Raw genomic sequence first — 20,292 nt, forward strand, 5'->3', positions numbered from 1 at the left:
GCTGATCACAACAGCAGGAGGGTCTGGAGGGAAGAAGCTGGTATTTCAGATATTTGGGGTCTAAATCATTTAGGACTTTAAACACTAGCATGATTGCTTAGAATTGGACCTGAAAACAAACTGGCAGCCAATGCAGCTGTTGTATGAGAGTTGCAACCTCTGGAGGCTTGTCACCCTGTGTAGAAAGAGGGGTTTCTGAACCCCTTCACATAGAAATCATCTCTATAGTGACAATTTTGGTATATTAAACAGTGGCGTCCCTGCACAAAAAAAGAAATCAGCTTGAGCTGCTGCCCCATTTCACAGCCAGTGCACAAGTATGTCTATAGACAAATATGTTGATGCTCTCACAAATGTTGTACAGTGGTACCTCGGGTTAAGTACTTAATTCGTTCTGGAGGTCCATTCTTAACCTGAAACTGTTCTTAACCTGAAGCACCACTTTAGCTAATTGGGCCTCCTGCTGCCACCGCGCCGCCGGAGCACGATTTCTGTTCTCACCCTGAAGCAAAGTTCTTAATCCGAGGTACTATTTCTGGGTTAGCGGAGTCTGTAACCTGAAGCGTATGTAACCCGAAGTACCACTGTAATGTTCAATGCCAGTGATAGAGGGGAAACTGCTGCATAAAGTGTAAAATGCACCTTATTTATCTCTTTATTTTCTTCGTAGAAACTCCATAGAATCTATGAAAGCCTCAATAATGAATAGAAACTGTTTGAAGTTTGCTGCTTTGGAAAGGAGCGCATGCGCAAATGCCAGCGCTTGTGAAAAAATCGGTTGGCAGGCAATCGACTTAAGAACTCAATATGCATAGCTGAAATACCTTTACGTTTATCTGTAATACACTGTGATTGTGGCAAACTGTGAACTTTCGAAATTATTCCTAAAGGAATTATATAAGAATATTTTACCTCCCTCCGCCCCGCAACAAAAAATATATATGGAAACACTGAAGTATGTATAGTTGGCCTCGCTGAGGGATTTGGCTGCGGAAAGAAACAAAGAAGCAGATGTGGTTCGAGATTTAGGGAAACTTTCTATTAAAATTTAAGCCATTGTGACAAGCAAAAACAGTTCATAGCCTGGAGGGGAGTAGAAGGTGGCTGAGGTCAAGGAGTCTAGCTCATATATTCTTAAGAGCCTATCTTCAGTATCATTTCCCTGACATATGTTTTCTCTTTCATGGGGGTTCTTTCATTCTCTTCAGAGGCTTTGTGCTTTTATCATGTTGTTTTCATTAGATTTATTATTAAAACACTACTATCATTACTTAAACGGTTGATCTCAATACAATAGAACTTTGATACAATAGCTTTGTAAGTTTCAAAGGGACACGTTTTGTTCCATAGTCTGCTGCTCAAGCTGTCTAAAAGAAAAACAGGGGAAGTTTGTCTTATAGCAGCCTTTGCCAACCTGGTGCCCTCCAGATGTTTTGGATTGCAACTCCCATAGCTGTGCTGGCTGGGGCTGATGATAATTGTAGACCAGAACAGCTGGAAGGCACCAGGTGGGCAAATACTGTCTTATAAGAACTGCAAAAGGACTATGTTATGACTCTATACCCTCATATAATTAAGTTACCAAAATAGTATATTGTTATTACTGTATTATTATAATTAATTAAATTTGCATACCGTCCCCCGTCCAAAGATCACAGGGCAGTTCACAACATAAAAATACAAAATGAGAACGCAAAATATGTAATAAAACACAAGGAAACCAATAACCCCCTTCCCACTAACACGTTTAAAAGACCATAGAATGTTAATCTCTTAGAAATCATTTAGACATTTCCTGAAAACTGTTATTCAGACAATGTGTTATGCTTTAAAAATATGTTATTGCTGTTGCTTTGAAATTAGTGGTGCTGACGGAATACAAAATAATAAAATACCAGTTTTAATAAGAGAAATATGAAAATGTGAATTAAAAAGTACAAGTTCCTCAGACTTCTCAGTTCTTATCCACTGAAACTAGTAAAACCTTTCTTAGTCAGTTTTGTCTGTTGACAGTTCTTTTTCCACAGTAGTAGGACTGTGGAAGCATTCTCTGTTATGATTAATCTAGGTTTGCTATACCATTCATACTAACAGAATAAGACATGCAACAGGTCAATGAATATCTGTCTTTATAATATATATTTTCCCACAGAGATGCACACTTGAAACTTATTCTGTGGGCATTTCGGTATTATGGGTCAATCAATTTCCTAATAGACAATTAGCACAGTCCTATACATGTCTACTCAGAAGTAAGTCCCACTGAGATCAATGATGCTGGCTCCTAAGCAGGTGTGTGCCATACGGATGGAGAACCTGTAGCCCTCCAGATGTTGTTGGACTCCAAATTCCATCATGCTTGACCACTTGGCCATGCTGGTTGGTGCTGATGGAAAATGAAGTCCAATAACACCTGGAGGACCACAGGTTCCCCCACCCTTGCAGACTAAAATACATTGAGAGCATTTTCCAGAGGTTCTCACATGCATGGTATCTGCACACCCATTTCAATAAATTTCCTTGAAATAACTTTGCTCACCAAATCCCTAAACTCTATGAACTGCCATGATTTTTATTTATTTATTTGGAATTGATGTGAAAATTACTGAAATGAAAAAGCAGGCACATGGTAGACGAAAAGTCATTTCTCCCTAAAGTAGCTTTCACACCAAACTCCCAAACTTCTTTGGAAAAAGGTGGACAATCAGACCATGGGAGGTACTTTAAGGGATACAAGAAAAATATGCATACATGTTTTTGAATTGCAGAGTAATTCTTATTCACTCAGAAGTATGAGTTCAATAAGACTTAACTCCTAAGTAAGTGTTATAGAGTTGCAGCCTATGTATTTCCCATGAATGTTATAGTTGGAATTGTAATCAGCATGTAATTTTCATTCATTATAAGTGCCAGCGTCAAGAACATGCTCAACTCTCACCTGTTAGGTCTAGTGACAACAGTTCAACAGCACCTTCCTATGTGTGTCTACTCAGAAATAATGAAACATACTTCCAAGTTAAGTGTCCATAGGATTGCAACCTGAAATGATTTTGATATATTATGTGTATTTCTGCCCTTGTGTGTTTTTTAAAAAAGTTTTGTGATTTTATTGTTGTTATTTTTTATGTTAGTCACTTTGGTTATTTCTTATGAGGCAAGTTAATACATACGGAAAATGGGACAGATTAATAATACCAGCTATGAAATGTGTCAATATCCCTCACTGCCCAGAAAGACAGACCAACTGGATTTTTTTTAATAGAAAAGAGACATTTTCATTAGGTCATATGTAGTATGCGTTGCTACAAGATTTGAATCGCACATAGCTAGATAATCACAGAAGATGAGAACAGATTCCTCTTCAGTAATGTAATTTTCTATACCAAGTCTCACCACAAAACTTAAATGCCATTTTGTGTATAAAGCAGTAATGAAATAAGGGAACCCTGTACCTCAAATGAGCAAAACAAAAAGGAGAACAGCTTCTGGTGTTCAATGATGCAATACTTTTTATTTTAACTTGCTGCATTTAGCAAAACACATTTCAGGAGGTTGAAAAGCTGCAAGTTACTTAAAATCCAATCAATTCAAGAAGAAGGAGAACAAAGCATAGTTGCATCTTATCATGCACCGAAAGGCCAAGGAAGAGCCATCCTCTTAAGTAGCTGATGCGGTGAGAGCTCCCCCTTCTGTATTCAACAACGAGAATGGCTAGCCACATTAGGTGTCAAGAAAAAAATAGCTAAAGGATCAAAACTGTTTCCACAGAAATCAACTATAAAGAACCACATTTCAGAGTGGAATAATTTGTGACCTGGATTCAAATTATTTCACTGTAGTGATAATATTATGCACACAATTATGTGATAAAGAACAAATATTTAAATAGAAAGGTTTAAGTTATAGGTGTCAATGGAGCTGAGCATTTTACTATATGAAGCCTTATACTAAATCATGCCTTTTCCTCTGGCTGGTGGCAGCCTTCTAAGCAGTCAGGGACAGGGATTTCTCCAACCCTGCCACATGAGCTCCTTTGCTAACTGGCAGTGCTGAAGACTGAACTCAGAACCGTAGACATACAAAACATATGCCCTACCACTGTAACTATATTGCTGTTGAACCTATTGAATTAGCTGGCCAATATAAGTCTAAATGAATGAATCTTAAGCATAATGAATGTTCATTGGGTTGGAACTATGAAGAGAAAGAGGAGAGATGTTTTATTAAGAGATCAATTAGCTGGCACTCTCCTTTTAAAATATTTGCATACTATTTTATCTTTTAAAATCAAAGGTGGCAAAAGTTGAAGCTGTAGAAAAAGTAATGTAGTGAGTATATCAAAAAGCAAATAGGCAGGCAATGGTAAATAAAAAGAATTCTAACCTTTATTCCACTTTGAACAAGCTTGTGTATGTCCAGAAATGGCTCCTTGATTAAATCCCCTTCAGGTGTGAAAATCTTTACATATCCCTCTTTCTCCAGGATGAACAGGCGCTGTGATCCATCTCCACAATGTGTTGCTCCAACAGGCTGCCTCAGGCCACTTGCAACCTCATGGATGCAAAAGCAGTTGTGTTTATGCTTCCTTAAAAAAAGTAATAAAACATCATTTTTGTTATACCTATAGATTACTGCCTCCCTATTTAAAATGTCCTGCAAGAAAAGCAATTTGCAATAAATCAGAGCATGTGCTACAACAGGCAGTGTCTTGCTCCTACTATTCACATGGTTAGCTGTATTCAGCAGGGCAAGGAAAGGCAATGTTGGGTATCACATATTTCAATCTGAAGGTGAGGTAGCTTTCAATCTGACAGACTGAGGGCGATGTGACAACATGCCTCAGCTGCTGGCTGCCCAGTCCCTTGTAAGCCAAATCGCTCACCAATAGTCCAGGACTGCTATGGGAGCTAACAACAGGACTAAGGTCTCCTGATATCTGAGAATCTCTCTCAACTATTTGGACACAGATACTACCTCCAGGGAGGTGACATCACTCCAGGTGAAGGAAGGAGGTAGAGGACAGCTACAAGTGGGGGTGGGGTTTGAATAGAGAGGCAAGGAGGGAGCATTTAGAGGTTTTGGTTGGAGATTTTGGCCTAAATTAACTAGATCAAACCTATCAAACCTATCCATTCTTAAGGAAATCAGCCCTGAGTGCTCACTGGAAGGACAGATCGTGAAGCTGAGGCTCCAATACTTTGGCCACCTCATGAGAAGAGAAGACTCCCTGGAAAAGACCCTGATGTTGGGAAAGATGGAGGGCACAAGGAGAAGGGGACGACAGAGGACGAGATGGTTGGATAGTGTCTTCGAAGCTACAAACATGAGTCTGACTAAACTGCGGGAGGCAGTGGAAGACAGAAGTGCCTGGCGTGCTCTGGTCCATGGGGTCACGAAGAGTCGGACACGACTAAATGACTAAACAACAACAAACTAGAATTGGGGAGGGGACTGCCACCTGCTGAATGTGTGGCTTATTTGTATTTGTTGTGCTCTGCTTCAGTGTTCACACACATAGGATTGTGGTGCACACAATGGTAAATGAAAAGTAATGGGCAGATGCATAACTGACCCATAATCTTACTTAAATGCAACATGTTGTTAATTTCTAAATGCCAACATATTCAAAATTAAATTAAAAACATCACACTATTTGAAAAAGGACTAGGACTAACTTTTGAAATTGTTACAATTAACAGTAATTATAAACAGAATAAAGCCCAATAGCTTGTAGAGATAATATATACAACAGAATGTATAATACATAACATATTATTATTAAATTTTATGCATTATATAATACACTATATATTACAGGATAATATAATACACACCTACATAAATACTATTTACAGATTTTTTTTCCAGAATTGGAAGAATTAGGGGCAAATATACTTTTATCTGAATTTTAACCTTTTTTTTTTAAAAAAAAGCACAAAGTATTAACCCAAGGGGTCAATTGACCATCATGGGGTAGTATAGATGTTAGAATTAAAACTGAACTTGGAAAAAAGAAGAGAGAGACTGAAGCAAATTTATGAAAAAGGAGACTGTCCTTTCAGCTCAAAACTCATGCTGACCCTAATCTCTCTGTGTTCAAAACACAGGTTAAATTTCCCATTACCCTGGGATGAGTACTAAATACTGAACACATAAGAACCCTTCAGCCTGTGGGGGGGGCAGTTAATATTTGCTGCACTAAACTTAAATGATGGAAATCCATTTGGGGTCATAAGTGGATAATGTAGAAGAGGGGCAAAACAACAACCAGGAGTGGTTAACTGATAAGAAATCAGAGGGGAAAATCAAATTACCAACAATTAAATTTAGATAACATTTCAGATAACACATCTGCAATGTATTTGATTCAGAATGAAGTCAATGAATCATTAGTAAAGTACGTATTACACAAGAATTCAATACATTATAAAGAATGGACTGCTAACAACAGCAAGAGAAGGCAACATCTGGATGACACAGCTGGGAAGCATAAGCAAAGACTGACTCAACTCAATGTCAACTACAAAGATTTGTCAGATTTTTTAGATTAAGCAGTATTTATCTTTATGAACCTGCTGATATCTTCTACTCTGCCATATTCGTCCATCTGGTCCAAATAGTTAGAAGCTGGTCCTCGAACTTGTTTTCTTGGAAAATCTGGAAAGCACAAGCCACCATCTTTTCTTGTATAATAGAAGCAAAAATCATCTGCTGTAGTTTGGAGGAAACCTTTAAAAGTGAAGGAAAAAATGTTTAGCTTATTAATGAATATTGATATTTTGTTCATAAATATACAAATAGCCTTTGTATAGACTAAAAAGGAGAATTTTTAAAAAATGCCTCTCATCTTGCAAAAGACTCTCTTTAATATGGACAAATAAAAACAAACAAATCTTCTTGTGGCTTATTATCAGACAGTTCAGCAGTACAATGAATGATCTCAAATACTTAAGAAATTAACAGATAAATTAATGAATTGTATTTAAAGCTAGTCCTACTCAGAGTAGTCCTACTGAAATTAATGGGTCCAAGTTAGTCATGTCTATTAATTACAATGGCTCAACTCTGAGTATCAATAATCCAATGTTTCCATTTTAGGAATTAGACTGATCAAAGAATCTACAAACAGAAACTTTAAAATATTATTGCATGCAAACATCTTATATACCGTTATTGTGTTTTTTTTAAAAAAAGAATGTAATATTGATTTTCATTTGTATTTTCATTCTGCTACCTATTTTACAAATGATTGTTGAAAAAGGCCCATCAGTGTAAAAACCAAGGGCAAACAGCAAGAGAATTTATGATACAGTAAAACGTCATGGCATATGAATGCCTTAGCAATTCTTAAAGCCACTTAGATAACACCAATGAAGACAACAGAGCCATTCACAGCAGTCACTAAAATCCATAACTATTGCTCTATTTCTCCAGTAGCTCCACCTTTAAATTCCAAAACACTCCACAGTAGAAAACAGAGAAGCAGAGCAGCTGGGCAGCCACAAAAATTACCAACTCTGGTCTAGTCACTATCTCATAGCCTAACAGTGCAATCCTAACCGTGCCTGTAAGAAGTAAATCCTACTGAATTCAGTGGGGCTTACTCCCAAGTAGGTATGGTTAGGCTTGCAGCCTAATTTACCTCACTTTATTTTGAGGATAAAAGAGACGGCAAGTACGCCCCCCTAAAAGCTTTGGTGGTAAAGTGGGTAAAATGTATTTTTTTAAAAAAATAACCTGCTAAACATTTAGCTCAAAGCATTTAATATGCATGGGTTTGTGTCAAACATTTGTTACAAGTTTATTTTTCTTGATTGGTGACTGCATATTTGCAGTGAAACACCATCTCATGAATAAATAGATCAAGAAAGAATCTGATTAGAAGACATGCCAAAAACTCAGAATTAGAGTCAACATTGAATAAACCACACCACAGTGCTAATGTATTTACAAACATAATTTACAGAAACAATTAATGGCAGGATATCCAATATCAAAACAACAATAAGGCACAGTCAGTGTGGTCTCATAATACAACTGACTGACTGAGATGGAGTTATACTTCTACCCAGTTTGCTGAATGACAACTTTATATGGATTCATTATGTTTCAGCTTTTCGGCCCATCTATGGTTTCTCATTTGCCATTCATAGGAATCTAATCCAGATGAATTTTCATTTTACCCAATAATACCAAGCTCAATCTCCCTGCAGAACTCATATTTCCATCTACCTATGTGGAAATTGTTTGCCCCTTAATGTTCTCCTCTCTTCATCTCCCTTTCATTATGAACATGTACTTCTGAACTGTATCTATATGGCCAATGAATTCTGTGTTTGAGGTGATCCCTCTTCAGCAGCAGGTCACGTCCTCCCATACACATAAAATACATGGCTTTCCCTCATGAATCCTTGCAACTGTACTTTGTTAATGGTGCTTGGAATTGTAGTTCTGAAACTACAGTTCCCAGGATTCTTTGTGGGAAGCCATGTGCTTTGCATATATGGTGTGGATGTGACCTCACAGACAGAAATTGAGGTAAATTGCCCACATCCTGCTTATCCACCTGTTTCTATAGATTCCCCTTGTCAATCTCAGGGTCCATCCAGTGTCACAGGAAGTCACAAAGCACCTTAGCCAGTATGGCACAGTGATTAGAGTGTTAGACTAGGACCTGGGCAAAACCAGGGTTCAAATCCCCTGGGGTGACTTTGGGCCAGTCAATATTTCATAGCCTAACTTCCCTTCATAGGGTTGTTGTGAGATAAAAATGGAGCTGGGAACTATGTATGCCACCTTGAGCTTCTTGGAGGAAAGTTGGCATAAAAATACAATAATAAAGAAGCAAAGCCTACTGCCTTTTCAAGATCTTGACTCCCTCATTCTTAGATTTCTGCTTCTCCTACTCTTTCTGCTCACAATCCCTCTAGCGTCACAAAACAAATCAGCCAAGCACAGACTAAGGCTCTTCCTAGTACCCTGTTCTACTAAGACATTAAGGGAGTTCATCCAGTAATGGCTAGAGACTTCACCAAGACACCACTTCCAGCACTAAAGTCCCCTAGTGCTTGATAGATAAGGATGCTTAGGCTTCACTCACTGATATGGATATGCAAATATTTGAGTTACTTCATCACAGATAGAACCATGAAAATGTGATGCAGACAAAGTCCAGGGCACCCTGTCTGGAAGGTGGCCATGTTTATGCCTCTTATCCCAGAGGCACAATACAACATCTACTCTTCTTCGTAAGAAAAACAAACACGATACTAGACAGCAAACCAAGCCACAGCTCTGAGGAAACATGAGGATTTGGATACACTAAAACCAGTCCTGAAATGAAATTGACAGAGTGTGGCATCCAAGTGAGTCCGCTAGTGTAAGGACTTTGGACAATGCAGATGAATTTCTGCTCCCTCTCCTCTCCCAGTATGCTCCCTAAATCTGCTATGGGTTTACCCATAACCCTCTAGAGCAGATCTGGGGAGGGCACAGGGGCACATGGGGAAAGGGGTGGAAAGGAAGTTCACTGTGCAAACAGAAATACTAGGAAAAAGTACTTAGTTATGCACCACTCAGAGTTTCCAAAGGCATTCAGGAATGTATCTCCACTTGCAGAATGCAACTGGTACTCTGCAGTACTAAGGTAAGCTTATAATTGAACGGTGATGAACTCCATCTCCTCTCACTGGATTCTTAACTTTTTCTACTGCCACTGGACAGTGATGCATTCCCATAAGTGCTTGTCATATTTTCATATTTCATATTTTCTAGCTCAACTAGAAAAGAAGGGTTTAAATGTGTATTGCTTATGCATTTGGAACATGTAGGGAAGAGGGGGCACCTGCGGGTATAGGGAATAATAGAACAAGCTATATTCCCTTGATTCACCCAGTTTTTAAAAAAATGCCTACATTTAAAAATGGGAATGTTAACATAACTTTATAGGTAACAAAAACAAATATACAAAATTAAAATGGCATTCCAACCCCTCTTCCAAGTAAGTTTCCACTGAAAATTGAATCTGAACCTGAGTTCAAAGGACTTTTTTTTTTTTACCTTTTCTGGTGATAATGCATTTTTATGACAAATATTGGTTTGTGACTGGTAGAATCAGTTGTGGGGTGCTTTGATCCTTTGCACTCTAATTCAGTGTCCTTTATAAGCCTATTTATTCCTGGTTAATGTTTCTAAGTTATTCTCAAAGCCTGCCATGATTTTGTGACATTTTGGTTCGTCCTGTTGCCCAATTATGAAGTTTGGATTTTCTTCTTCTCATGGGCCAACACAGCTACATTTCCATTTTGAGATATAACAGGCTGTTGTAAAATTTCCTTTTGTTTCCCATTCTCAGGAAAGCAATAAATGTCAGCTGAATAAAGCCAGGTACTAAAAAAATTCTTTATACATATTTCTTATGGATTCAGCTGTTAGGAAGCAACACCAAAGAGTCCTATGACAGCTTAAAGGTGAACAGGCATAAGCTTTTGCTCACTAGAGATTTTAGGTTGCAATCCTAACCTTACATGGTAAAAAGCCCCAGGAATTCAATAGGACTTACTTGTGAGTAGACATGGTTAGGTTTGCTGCCTTAAGGCAATGGAAGTTTATGCCATAAATCAATTTGTTACTCTTGTTGTTTTTGCTGAAGAAGACTACTCCTCTGGCAATTGTTACAGATCTTAGAAAGAGATGCAAATATCAAATAAACTGAAATCTATATGTGTTTTCTGTTAAAAATTGCTCCTCTCCCCGGTTTTAATATCACAGAACTATAGAATTGAGCCATCAGTTATTTGTCCCAGAAACAGAAACTAAACCTCAGCACACCACTTTCAGGAACCATTGAATGATCACTCTGCCAAACAAATCAGTTAACTTGGTTGGACATGGGTGTATTTTTTTATTTATTTATTGTCCTTGTGGCCCACTTTCAGAACAAGTCTTTATAATGATTATTAGCATCTGATTGATGTAGGAAAAATCCTACTCTAGCTGATGCTACAGCATGTAAGCCATTTCCTCCAAAGCCCAGTGCTTAAAAGTTATGTTTTCATCTGGTTATCTTTCAAGGCAACCTGGGTGGTCACAAAAAGCACTTGACATCTTGATGCACTTCAGCAGTTTTACATATACACAAGCTCTGTAGGAAAATAAATTTGTCATTCGTCACCACATATGTTGATCTAGGGAGTGAGGCTCTTTCGACTCCAGCTCCTGTGCAGCTCAGATCGCCCTCTCTCCACCTCCTTTAGCATTTAGCATCTTATTCTTTTCATAGCGTGAAAGAAAATTTTCCTCAGAAACAATGACTTTTGTACACACACACACACACACACACACACACAATGTTAAAGTTTAGCAGGATGTGCTTCTCATATGTGATAATTATTATTTTTATTTAAATAGTATTAAAAATATATAAAAATAAAAAGAAATTCTTCTTAGTGGCCTCCAGCATGAGCCAAACTTTTAATCTAATCTGTTATCGCTGCTCAGCAGGCAGTCTTGGCAACTCTGATCTATTCTGCTTTGCTTTGGGGAATGCAATAAAGAGCAAAGAACAGCTGGTTTAGGAAAGTCTTAGAAACGTCTCTGTAGTTTACAAAGACAATAATAATATTTTCATATTTGAATGAGTTTAGATACATGTTAAACCACACCAAAGGGGAAAATCAAGCCTTTTCAAAATGTTTTCTCAAGTCAAAGAACACTACAAAAATGTTCTGCATCCCTGAGAGTTAAAAGAAATCAAGAACACTGTACACAAATATTCTTTTGAAAAGCCTTTTTTCCAAAAGTGCTTCACATTCGCCTATGCCTTGTTTTAACTCTTATTATTTATGCAACTTTTTTAAAAAGCTGCACAAATTTCATAAATAATTATTATACAACTTAAGGTGTGATAGAGTTGCACCCGCTAATTTCTTCTACTCTTCACATTACAGTGATTGCATTCAGATGAAATACCAAACCATAGTTTGGCTATAGATAGATGGACAGAGCTAAGGAGAGTCGAGAATCAAGCTTGAGCTATCCTCCCTCATGTGCTAAGGATTTTAAAGTTGATTTCCTGTTTGTCAACAAACCATAGTTTCCCATTGTGTCCAAGTGCAGTGTACTATGGTTTGCTCCAATGACAGTATGCTCTTAAACCAAGATCCCAAATCACAGTTTGATCCTAGTTTAAGAGCAAACTATGATTTGAGCAAAATATATTCATTGCTTTTGGATCTAAGAGGAAGTCACTTAAGAATCCTCAGAGGAAGGATGGAGAACACAAGGCTGAGACTCAGTTTTACACAGTTCTGTTTGTGCACATTAGTGCCAAACCACGGCATTAAGAGTCTTACTGCCTCAGCTTTCTTATACAACAACATAATTTACACTTTTAAGGTAAACATGGAAAGAGATAATGCAAGGAAAAACAGCTTTGCAATTATATAGTCACAATTTTGTATTTCAAAAGGTGGTACAATATCAGAGAGCAGGACACAGTTCATTTTGTGGATAGAGATGGACAGAAACATTTTAAAAAGCAACAAGTAGTGTCTGTGGCCCAGGCAAATTAATTCTCATAAATTTAAATGGAAGGCATTTAAGCACTGTGGAACAATCACAGTGGGAATTAAAAGTGTCTGTCTTTGCCTGCACTGTGCTCATAATCCTTTGCTAGGGGACAGTAGCATATATGCAAAGTAAAAAAAAAAGCAGAATAATTTATGATAATTAGGTTAAAGTTGGAGCAGCTGGAGGATAAGACATCCCCTGCAAAACATTTTGATAGTACCGAGAAAGGTGATAGTAGACCACAGGGACAATCCAGAAAAAGTTGAGTGTTCCTAAAACCCATTGGTGACAAAGGACTTAAGCACAATGTAAATTTATCTGGATTGTGTCCCATGTATGGTCACCATAGATCTTGTGGCCTAGATTCTCTTCTCTATTACATAATACATTAAGAATAACATTTACTATGCTGTGGTCTCATGTGTTTATCAAACGCCACTATTTTGCCCAATGTGTTTAGCAACACCATGGAACTGGTCCAAATCCTGCAAATATGTTGAAGGTTTGCTTTAGTCCTCTAGATATGTTTAACTTATATTACTACAAAATCAGCTTTCTTAAAAGGACAACAAACTTTTTCAAAAAATGAAGTAGACATCTCATGTAGTCTTCTGAGTCCATATTTGTATTTCAAAATTTCAAGTGAACATTTCTTGTGAACATTTCTGAGGCATCAGGCATTTTGGGGCTCCTCGCTGATGATTTAACACCCACTATTCCACCTGAGGCTGCCTGTGACCTCTGATATGGCCCTTTTAGCACAGTGCTTCAAAGAGGACAGGACATCAACTTCCTTTATTGCTACCTGGCACTCTTCTGTTTCTTTGCTTGCCTTTCCTTTGATCCTCTGTTTGGACTGAGGGGTTTTCCCTGGTCTTCCATTTCTCCCTATGGCTGGGATTACTTTCCTCTGTGACTTCGTTTGGAACATTCCTGAAAACCCAACCTTTTTTCTTGGTCTTCCTCCCTTACTGCTTTTCGGGGTGTGTTTTTGTTGTTGTTGTTTACAATTTTTAAAAGTGTGATAATAATATTAAACTTACATCAACAGTTTCTCCCATATACCATTTCCATATTTGCATATTTTTTCTATGTCCCCTTCCCCAATGGCTTGTCAATATTTAGGCTGAATGTCTTTGGGCAGCTTTCAACTGCAACTAAATGCTTAGTTTATTTTAAGTGCTATACAAAATAATAAATATTGTAATGATGATGATGATGATGATGATGATGATAACTCCACTTTGAATCCAAATTATAGGGTTGAATCGAAAGAACCATGAGTAAAAAATAAAAAACCCACTAATGCTATTTTGTAAGCAGTGCTGTAGTTGGTTAGGTTCGACAGCAGTTCCCATTCTTCTGCTTGTGCACAAGAATATAGGAAGATGTCTTATAATGAGTCTGGCCCATTCAGCTCAGTAGTACGGTCTGCACTAAGTAGTGACAGCTCCTCAGGGTTTCAGTCAGGAGTCTTTCCCAGCCCTACCAGAAGATGCCAGAGATTGAACCTGGAACCTTTTGCATGCAAAAAATTAAGCAGTGACCCTTTTATAGTATTTGCAGAAGCAGGAGAACAGTTTCACATTTAGTTCCACTTTTCTGACACACAACACTCCAGCGAAAGGTATAAAACAGGCCTCTTCTACATGAGAGATCCTCAGAAGAGAAATAATAATGCACATTCTGAGGCTATTCATTTGCACACAGGTGTGATGCTTCAAGCCGGAAGCAAGTTGTCAGTTAGGTGCTGGTCTCTGCCTTCTCTGGGAACACCCACTGGGAGCTCTCCCAGGTCCTGCAGAGCCTGTGCTCAATCCTGATTTACCAGAGTTTGCACTCTGGACCTGTTGCCTAGATCCTGTTGCCTTGAGACTAAGCAACTGGATAAAGGGCAGTGCCCAGGAGTGATGGCTTAGTGTCCCATGGGGAGAACAGGACAAACTGTACACTATGCCAAGTTAACATAATGAATTTTAAGAAAAGAAACACTTAACTGTAGATTATCTGATTATCTAGATCAAATTGTAAGACCCCTGAACAGTATTTTCTGAATAAAACACATTAGGATACACATAGGATGTTTTGCACAATGTGTTAGCAATAAAAGGTATACACAATTATAATACGTTACTATTTACAATGTTGATTTACCTGGTATGTGACCTCTGCAAGTGTAATAGAATTCTTTACAATAATCCTTGCACAGGAAAGGAAGGTCTAGTTCTCTTCCCAATGCCTCCTTCTCAGTTGAGTGGAACAGATTCTGAGCATTCGGCGAACAGTGTGCACATTTGATTTCCTGCAGCATCTTCACACATTCTGTGTTGTTGGTAACTGAAAAGATCTGCAAGCCACAAACCAGAGAAATATAAGCTTTCCCGCCTTCTGCAAAAAGGCCTGTGAACTAATGCAAATATCTGATGCCAGTTTAATCAGGGCAGTTATACAGAAATACATGTAAAAGCAGCAATGTCACAGGCAAACACACATATGTCTAAGCAACCGGGCACCCATAATTTACCAGTATTTTTAGCACAAGTCTGTGCAGTTTCTCTGCAGCCCTGAAAGCCAATCAGTTTAGTCAAAAGCCAACTCACTGCCAGCTCTAGAATGGGACTGCTTGATTATCACTGGCCCCATATCATCTTATGAAGTTGATCTACAGCACAGTAGAAACCACATTCATCAACAAAAATATGAGTATTTTTGCTTTTAACATTTGGAACACTATCTGAATGAATGCACAATGTATAATGAACAGTCACTGAAACTTGTCATAATTAAATTCATAGTTGAATAGCAATAGAGAACCTCAGGCTTAATGACTAAACTTTCCCTTTTGCCAGCAACACATCCATAGAACTGGCCACATCCTGCTTTGGTTTTCATTCCAATCTGATCAACGTGGGGATACTAAACAGAGAAGCTCATGAAGGTGGTAGTGGTAGCTGGCTACTGCGTTTCTGGTAGGTACAACTGCTGTTGGTTTATATGGTTTAGATTGTTTGGCATAGTGATTTCACCAAATCTCATATTTCCTGTCCTGTCAGTATGAAACTTGGGGGCACATAATGTTTCAAATAAGGATTCATAATTTTTCTCCAGTTTAGTTTTCAATACAAACTGGCGAACAATTTAGTTTATTTTCACCTTTCCATGGTCATCTAAATCCTCTCTCCCTTCCTTCCCTCTCCCATGCATGACAGTCCTCTGTGATATACTTACATGACAAACTCCATACCAGGGATGGTCAACAGGAAGCCCTCAGTCTATGTTAAGATATATTAATCTAGTCAATAGATTTTTCTAAAAGTGGATTGTAAAATATTGCCAGCAGTTGCATTTGAAAGGAAAATTGTTATCAAAAGGTCTTTCTTTGTGTGTGTGTGTGAGAGAGAGAGAGAGTGTGCATGAATGTGATTCCAGACTTTAATGTTCCAACACTCTTTGGATTTTGTATGTGCCATAACAGGGAAATCCTTCCTCCTAGATGACACCAACTTTATTAAATGACCCCATCCCTCATAAGAGAGATTTTCTGCCTGTAGGCCACTATCTGGAAAATATTATGGCTCCCCCAAGAATATAGAAATTGGCCAGTAAACCATTTTGCATTGAAAAGCCCTACAGTCAAAAAGCAACTGCATTTATATATAAAAAAGACATGACAATATTTCACTCCTTGCATGTTCCCATTTATTTGTAACTTACTACCTGAAAGTCAAATGCAATATTTATTTCAGCATGCATATGGATGTCTTTTTATATTTTTTTTCAGATTTTTAAAAATATAATATGGATAATGTCCCAGCCACATTCTGCATTCTGGGAGATTTTACAACCTAGAATCAATTTGATATTCAACACTTAACAATGTTATTCAGACCATGGAGTATGTGGGATATGTGGTGTTTCAGTCTCTGTAACGTCATACTGAGCAGTTCTTTTGGAAAGAGTACAGTAATTTTTCGCTACATTGCTCCATTCATTCTGCTTGAATTAAACATTTTCTATGCCAAATCCAGCTCTATTACTTAATTCAATTTGGAGTCAGCCCATAATTAGTGTATATTGTATCATGGCTCTTCTGAGACACCACAGTACTGTAAAAAAGTTTGGAGTCATCACATTTATTGGCTTGGTGGCAATCACATAAAACTTGGAGTCAAATTAGATCAGAGAGAGTGTTTCATCGTGCTAAGTGATCTGTCAGTGGTTTCATTACACTTGTGCCAGTGAAATGCACTCAATTCACTGGAACTGTCTTAGCAAAAAAACCCACCTAAATTTAACCATATGACATTTTAAACCACTTGCAAGCATATTTTTCAAGATAGCCTGCACTTGTGAAGCACTGACAATTCAGAAAATTGTACAGTACTCTCCTTTAGTTCTATTATATACTGTTAATTGTTTAAATCCCCAGTGTGGCAACTTGTCTCCGCACTAGATTTTGGCATCTCAAAGCAAAGTTGGCCCTTCATCCTTAAGGTCATAAAGGGTATGTCCAAATGGAAGCTTTCTGCACTTCCAATTCACAACTTCTTTTCCTGGGACAAATGACTGCTACATCTTCCATGGAGGTGGATGTGGCACCACTGCCGATGGAGGAACTGGAAGTGATGGAAGCAGCACAGATAAGGGATAAAGAGCATGATGAGGAGAAGGTAGCACTGAGTTGTTGGTAACTGCCTGAATGCATCACCTGATGTCACCAGGCCTGAAAAGAAGCAGCAGCTTGGAAAAACGAAGCTAAAACTGTCTGAGTCTAGCAGGAAGCCATAACCAGGAGAAAGACACATAGTATGCTGAGATGAAGGGGTACAGATTTTTTAATGTTAGTTTGACCACAGAGAAAAGAAAAATGCATCAGACTAGGCCAGGCAAAAGAAGTCCACAAATAAAACTCAAAAGATGGACAACTGATTACTCATTAATTGAGAGATTGCCTTATCCCTTACATACTCAGTAGAAGATCATTGCAGTCTGTGGGAGAGATTCTTTTTCAAGTTTCAACGATCTTAGAAGCCTTTTCCACAGTAAGTCAGAACAGGGGTTTTTTTTGTGTGTGACTCCCCTATTCTGTGGAACAGTGTTCCTCTCAAGAGGAGACACTCATTATCTGCATTTGGAGACAACTGAATTTGTTTATCCGATAAGCTTTCCCAGCTTGGATGAAAATGCCTCTGCCATGGGTCTCTACTTATGTAGATATAAACTTTTAGATTTATATCCAGTTATTTACTGTGTTGTTTTTGGCTGTGTTTTATTGCGTTTTGTACATCATGTTAGGATGTGTATGTATGTGTAGAATATGATTAATAAATTATAAAATTAACATTACACATAGTTTCCTGATGGGCTGTGCACAGCTCAAGTTTTACCAAGAGGTAACTGCTGTGTTTTCTTCTAGGCAGCTGCAAGCTTTAAGCAGCTGTTGGAGGTAATTCACTAGAATATTCAAGCTCTGAGCTAATTCTCATGGAACTCCCCTCCTAGGGTAATTCTAACAGCCTCCCTTCTGATTTCTGCAGACAAGTAAAAACACTGTTGTTTTAAAAACAACAAAGAGCATTGTGGTACCTTAGAGGCTAACAAATTTATTATAGCATAAACTTTTGTAGATTACAGTCCACTTTATCAGGTGCATGAATTTACAGGTATATACATACACAGGGAGAGGAAATGAAAAACAGGGAAATGAAATGCAGAAAAAGAATACAGACAGTGATAATTACATAATGAAGACTGGTAATTCACAAAGCAGTTGTTAATAACACAGACATCCTTACTTTGGTAAGACAATTACCACATACAATGCACTAAAATATTTTGCTTCAAAGGAAATCTGATCAATCTGATGAAGTGGACTGTAGCGCATGGAATATTGTGCTGTAACAGATCTGTTAGTCATTAAGGTGCCACAATAAATAGCACTGACAATTAAATTGACCACTGCAGTACCCCTCATAGGAAGGACCATGGGGTTAAACAACATCCCCAAGCACCACTGTCTGAAGTTGACCATCCACGTAGGACTGAAACCACTGTAAAGTGGTACCACCCACTTCCAACTCAGACAAATGTCCAGAAGGATACTATGGTCAATGGTATCAAAAGTCTCTGGGAGATCAAGGAGAATCAATAGCATCATACTCTGCCTGTCTCTCCACATACAGGGCAACCAAGGCAGTTTCCATGCTAAAGCCAGGCCTAAACTCCAATTGAAATGGATCCAGACAATCAGTCTCATCCAATAGAGCCTGAATCTGGTTAGCAGCAACTTACTCAATGTTGCTCAAGAAGGGGACAGTAGCAGTCAGTCAAGAGTTGTTTAAATTCTCTGAATCCTGGGAGCATTTCTTAAGTCTAATGTCTTCCTTTAAGCAGTTAGGGATAACCCCCTCCTACACAGAGATGTTAATCACCTCCCTGGTTGAGCTAGCCACCCACTCTTTACTTAGTTTTCATTAGCCATGAAGGGCAAGGGTCAAGAGCAAATGTGGTCACCTATGAAGATCCAACAATTTTGTCCATATTCTCAAGCCATATCAACTTAACAAAACAGGACACGATAGCGTTCTGGATATCTATTGAGAGTCACCTGCTGCAGTGAAAGGCATGGTGGATACAAGGGACAGGGACATGGGTGGCGCTGTGGTCTGAACCACGAAGCCTCTTGGGCTTGCCTATCATAAGGTTGGCAGTTTGAATCCACGTGATGGAGTGAGCTCCTGCTTTGTCCCAGCTCCTGCCAACCTAGCAGTTTGAAAGCATACCAGAGCAAGTAGATAAATAGGTACTGCTGTGGCAGGAAGGTAAACAGTGTTTCTGTGTGCTCTGGCGTTTGTCACGGTGTTTTGTGACCCAGAAAGCTGTCTGTGGGCAAACGCTGGCTCCCGTAGCCTGAAAGTGGAGAAGAACGTCGCACTCCATGTTGAATTTGACTGGATTTAACCATGCAGGGATACTTTACCTTACCTTTACCTTACTTGGATACAAGGGATTTTATCCCCAAAATGCTTTACAAAAGTCACAATGGGTCACATTGGTTCATCCACCTCCTTTGGGCCGAGTATAAAAGGCTCCATACTACCCAAAAAGCTCTGTTGTGCGGCATAGTGAGGATGCAATGGAGGCAGCAAAGTGCTTCTTCATTATATTCACTGCTATTGAAGAGACTCAATAATGAACACTCACTAGTGTTCAGTTGCATTCATCTGGATTTTTCTTCTACGTGTACTCAAGCTGTTTGTTTCATTGCTCTAAGCTCTGGTGATACCAAGAAGTCAATTTGGCTCTACCAAACAGGACAGGGTGTTCAAGGGCAACCATAGTCCACATCATCCACCTCGTCCACAGGTTAGCCAGGATTTTGACAGTAGTATCTCCCAGAGTAGCCTGGAACCCAATTGGATCCATCAGCCTCCAAAAGGCAGATGATTCTAATTAGGTCTCCAGCTGCTGAAGAGGGAGAAAGCAGCTGAATACCTAAATCTGAACAGGAAATTATAAGACTATGACAAGCAACTGGAGTTAAAACCCCCCACTTTCAAATCACCCTCTTCCCAGCTGGTGGACCAGATCCAGAGTCCGCCATATGCCATATGCCTTAGGCTGATAGCACCCCATGGTTATTATTGTGACCATAGAAGTTCTGAGGCATCCAAGATTTAGTGGCCTAAACATGAATGCTGAAGTTCCCCAGGATCAACAGCC

At 38.6% G+C, this 20,292-nt stretch overlaps 2 protein-coding genes across 6 annotated transcripts in view; one reads left to right on the forward strand and one right to left on the reverse strand.

Annotated features, from left to right (window-relative positions):
• ANAPC10 (anaphase promoting complex subunit 10) overlaps positions 1-15,441 on the forward strand; it is a 117,855-nt gene extending 102,414 nt beyond the window's left edge. The window contains exon 6 of the mRNA XM_083631410.1: positions 15,420-15,441. The gene's annotated coding sequence lies outside the window, so the exon portion shown is untranslated. The remainder of the gene's footprint in view (positions 1-15,419) is intronic.
• The window catches only part of HHIP (hedgehog interacting protein), a 74,896-nt gene that overhangs the window by 47,629 nt on the left and 6,975 nt on the right, over positions 1-20,292 (reverse strand). For all 5 annotated transcript variants that reach the window (XM_083631167.1, XM_083631168.1, XM_083631171.1 and 2 more), the window contains exons 2-4: positions 14,725-14,917; positions 6,573-6,729; positions 4,384-4,585 (exon numbers count right to left, since the gene is read on the reverse strand). In XM_083631167.1, coding sequence (XP_083487293.1) covers positions 4,384-4,585; positions 6,573-6,729; positions 14,725-14,917 — 552 coding nt within the window. The remainder of the gene's footprint in view (positions 1-4,383; positions 4,586-6,572; positions 6,730-14,724; positions 14,918-20,292) is intronic.

The sequence above is a fragment of the Podarcis filfolensis genome, assembly GCF_964270895.1.
Source record: "Podarcis filfolensis genome assembly, chromosome: 9".
Classification (NCBI taxonomy): Eukaryota; Metazoa; Chordata; class Lepidosauria; order Squamata; family Lacertidae; genus Podarcis; species Podarcis filfolensis.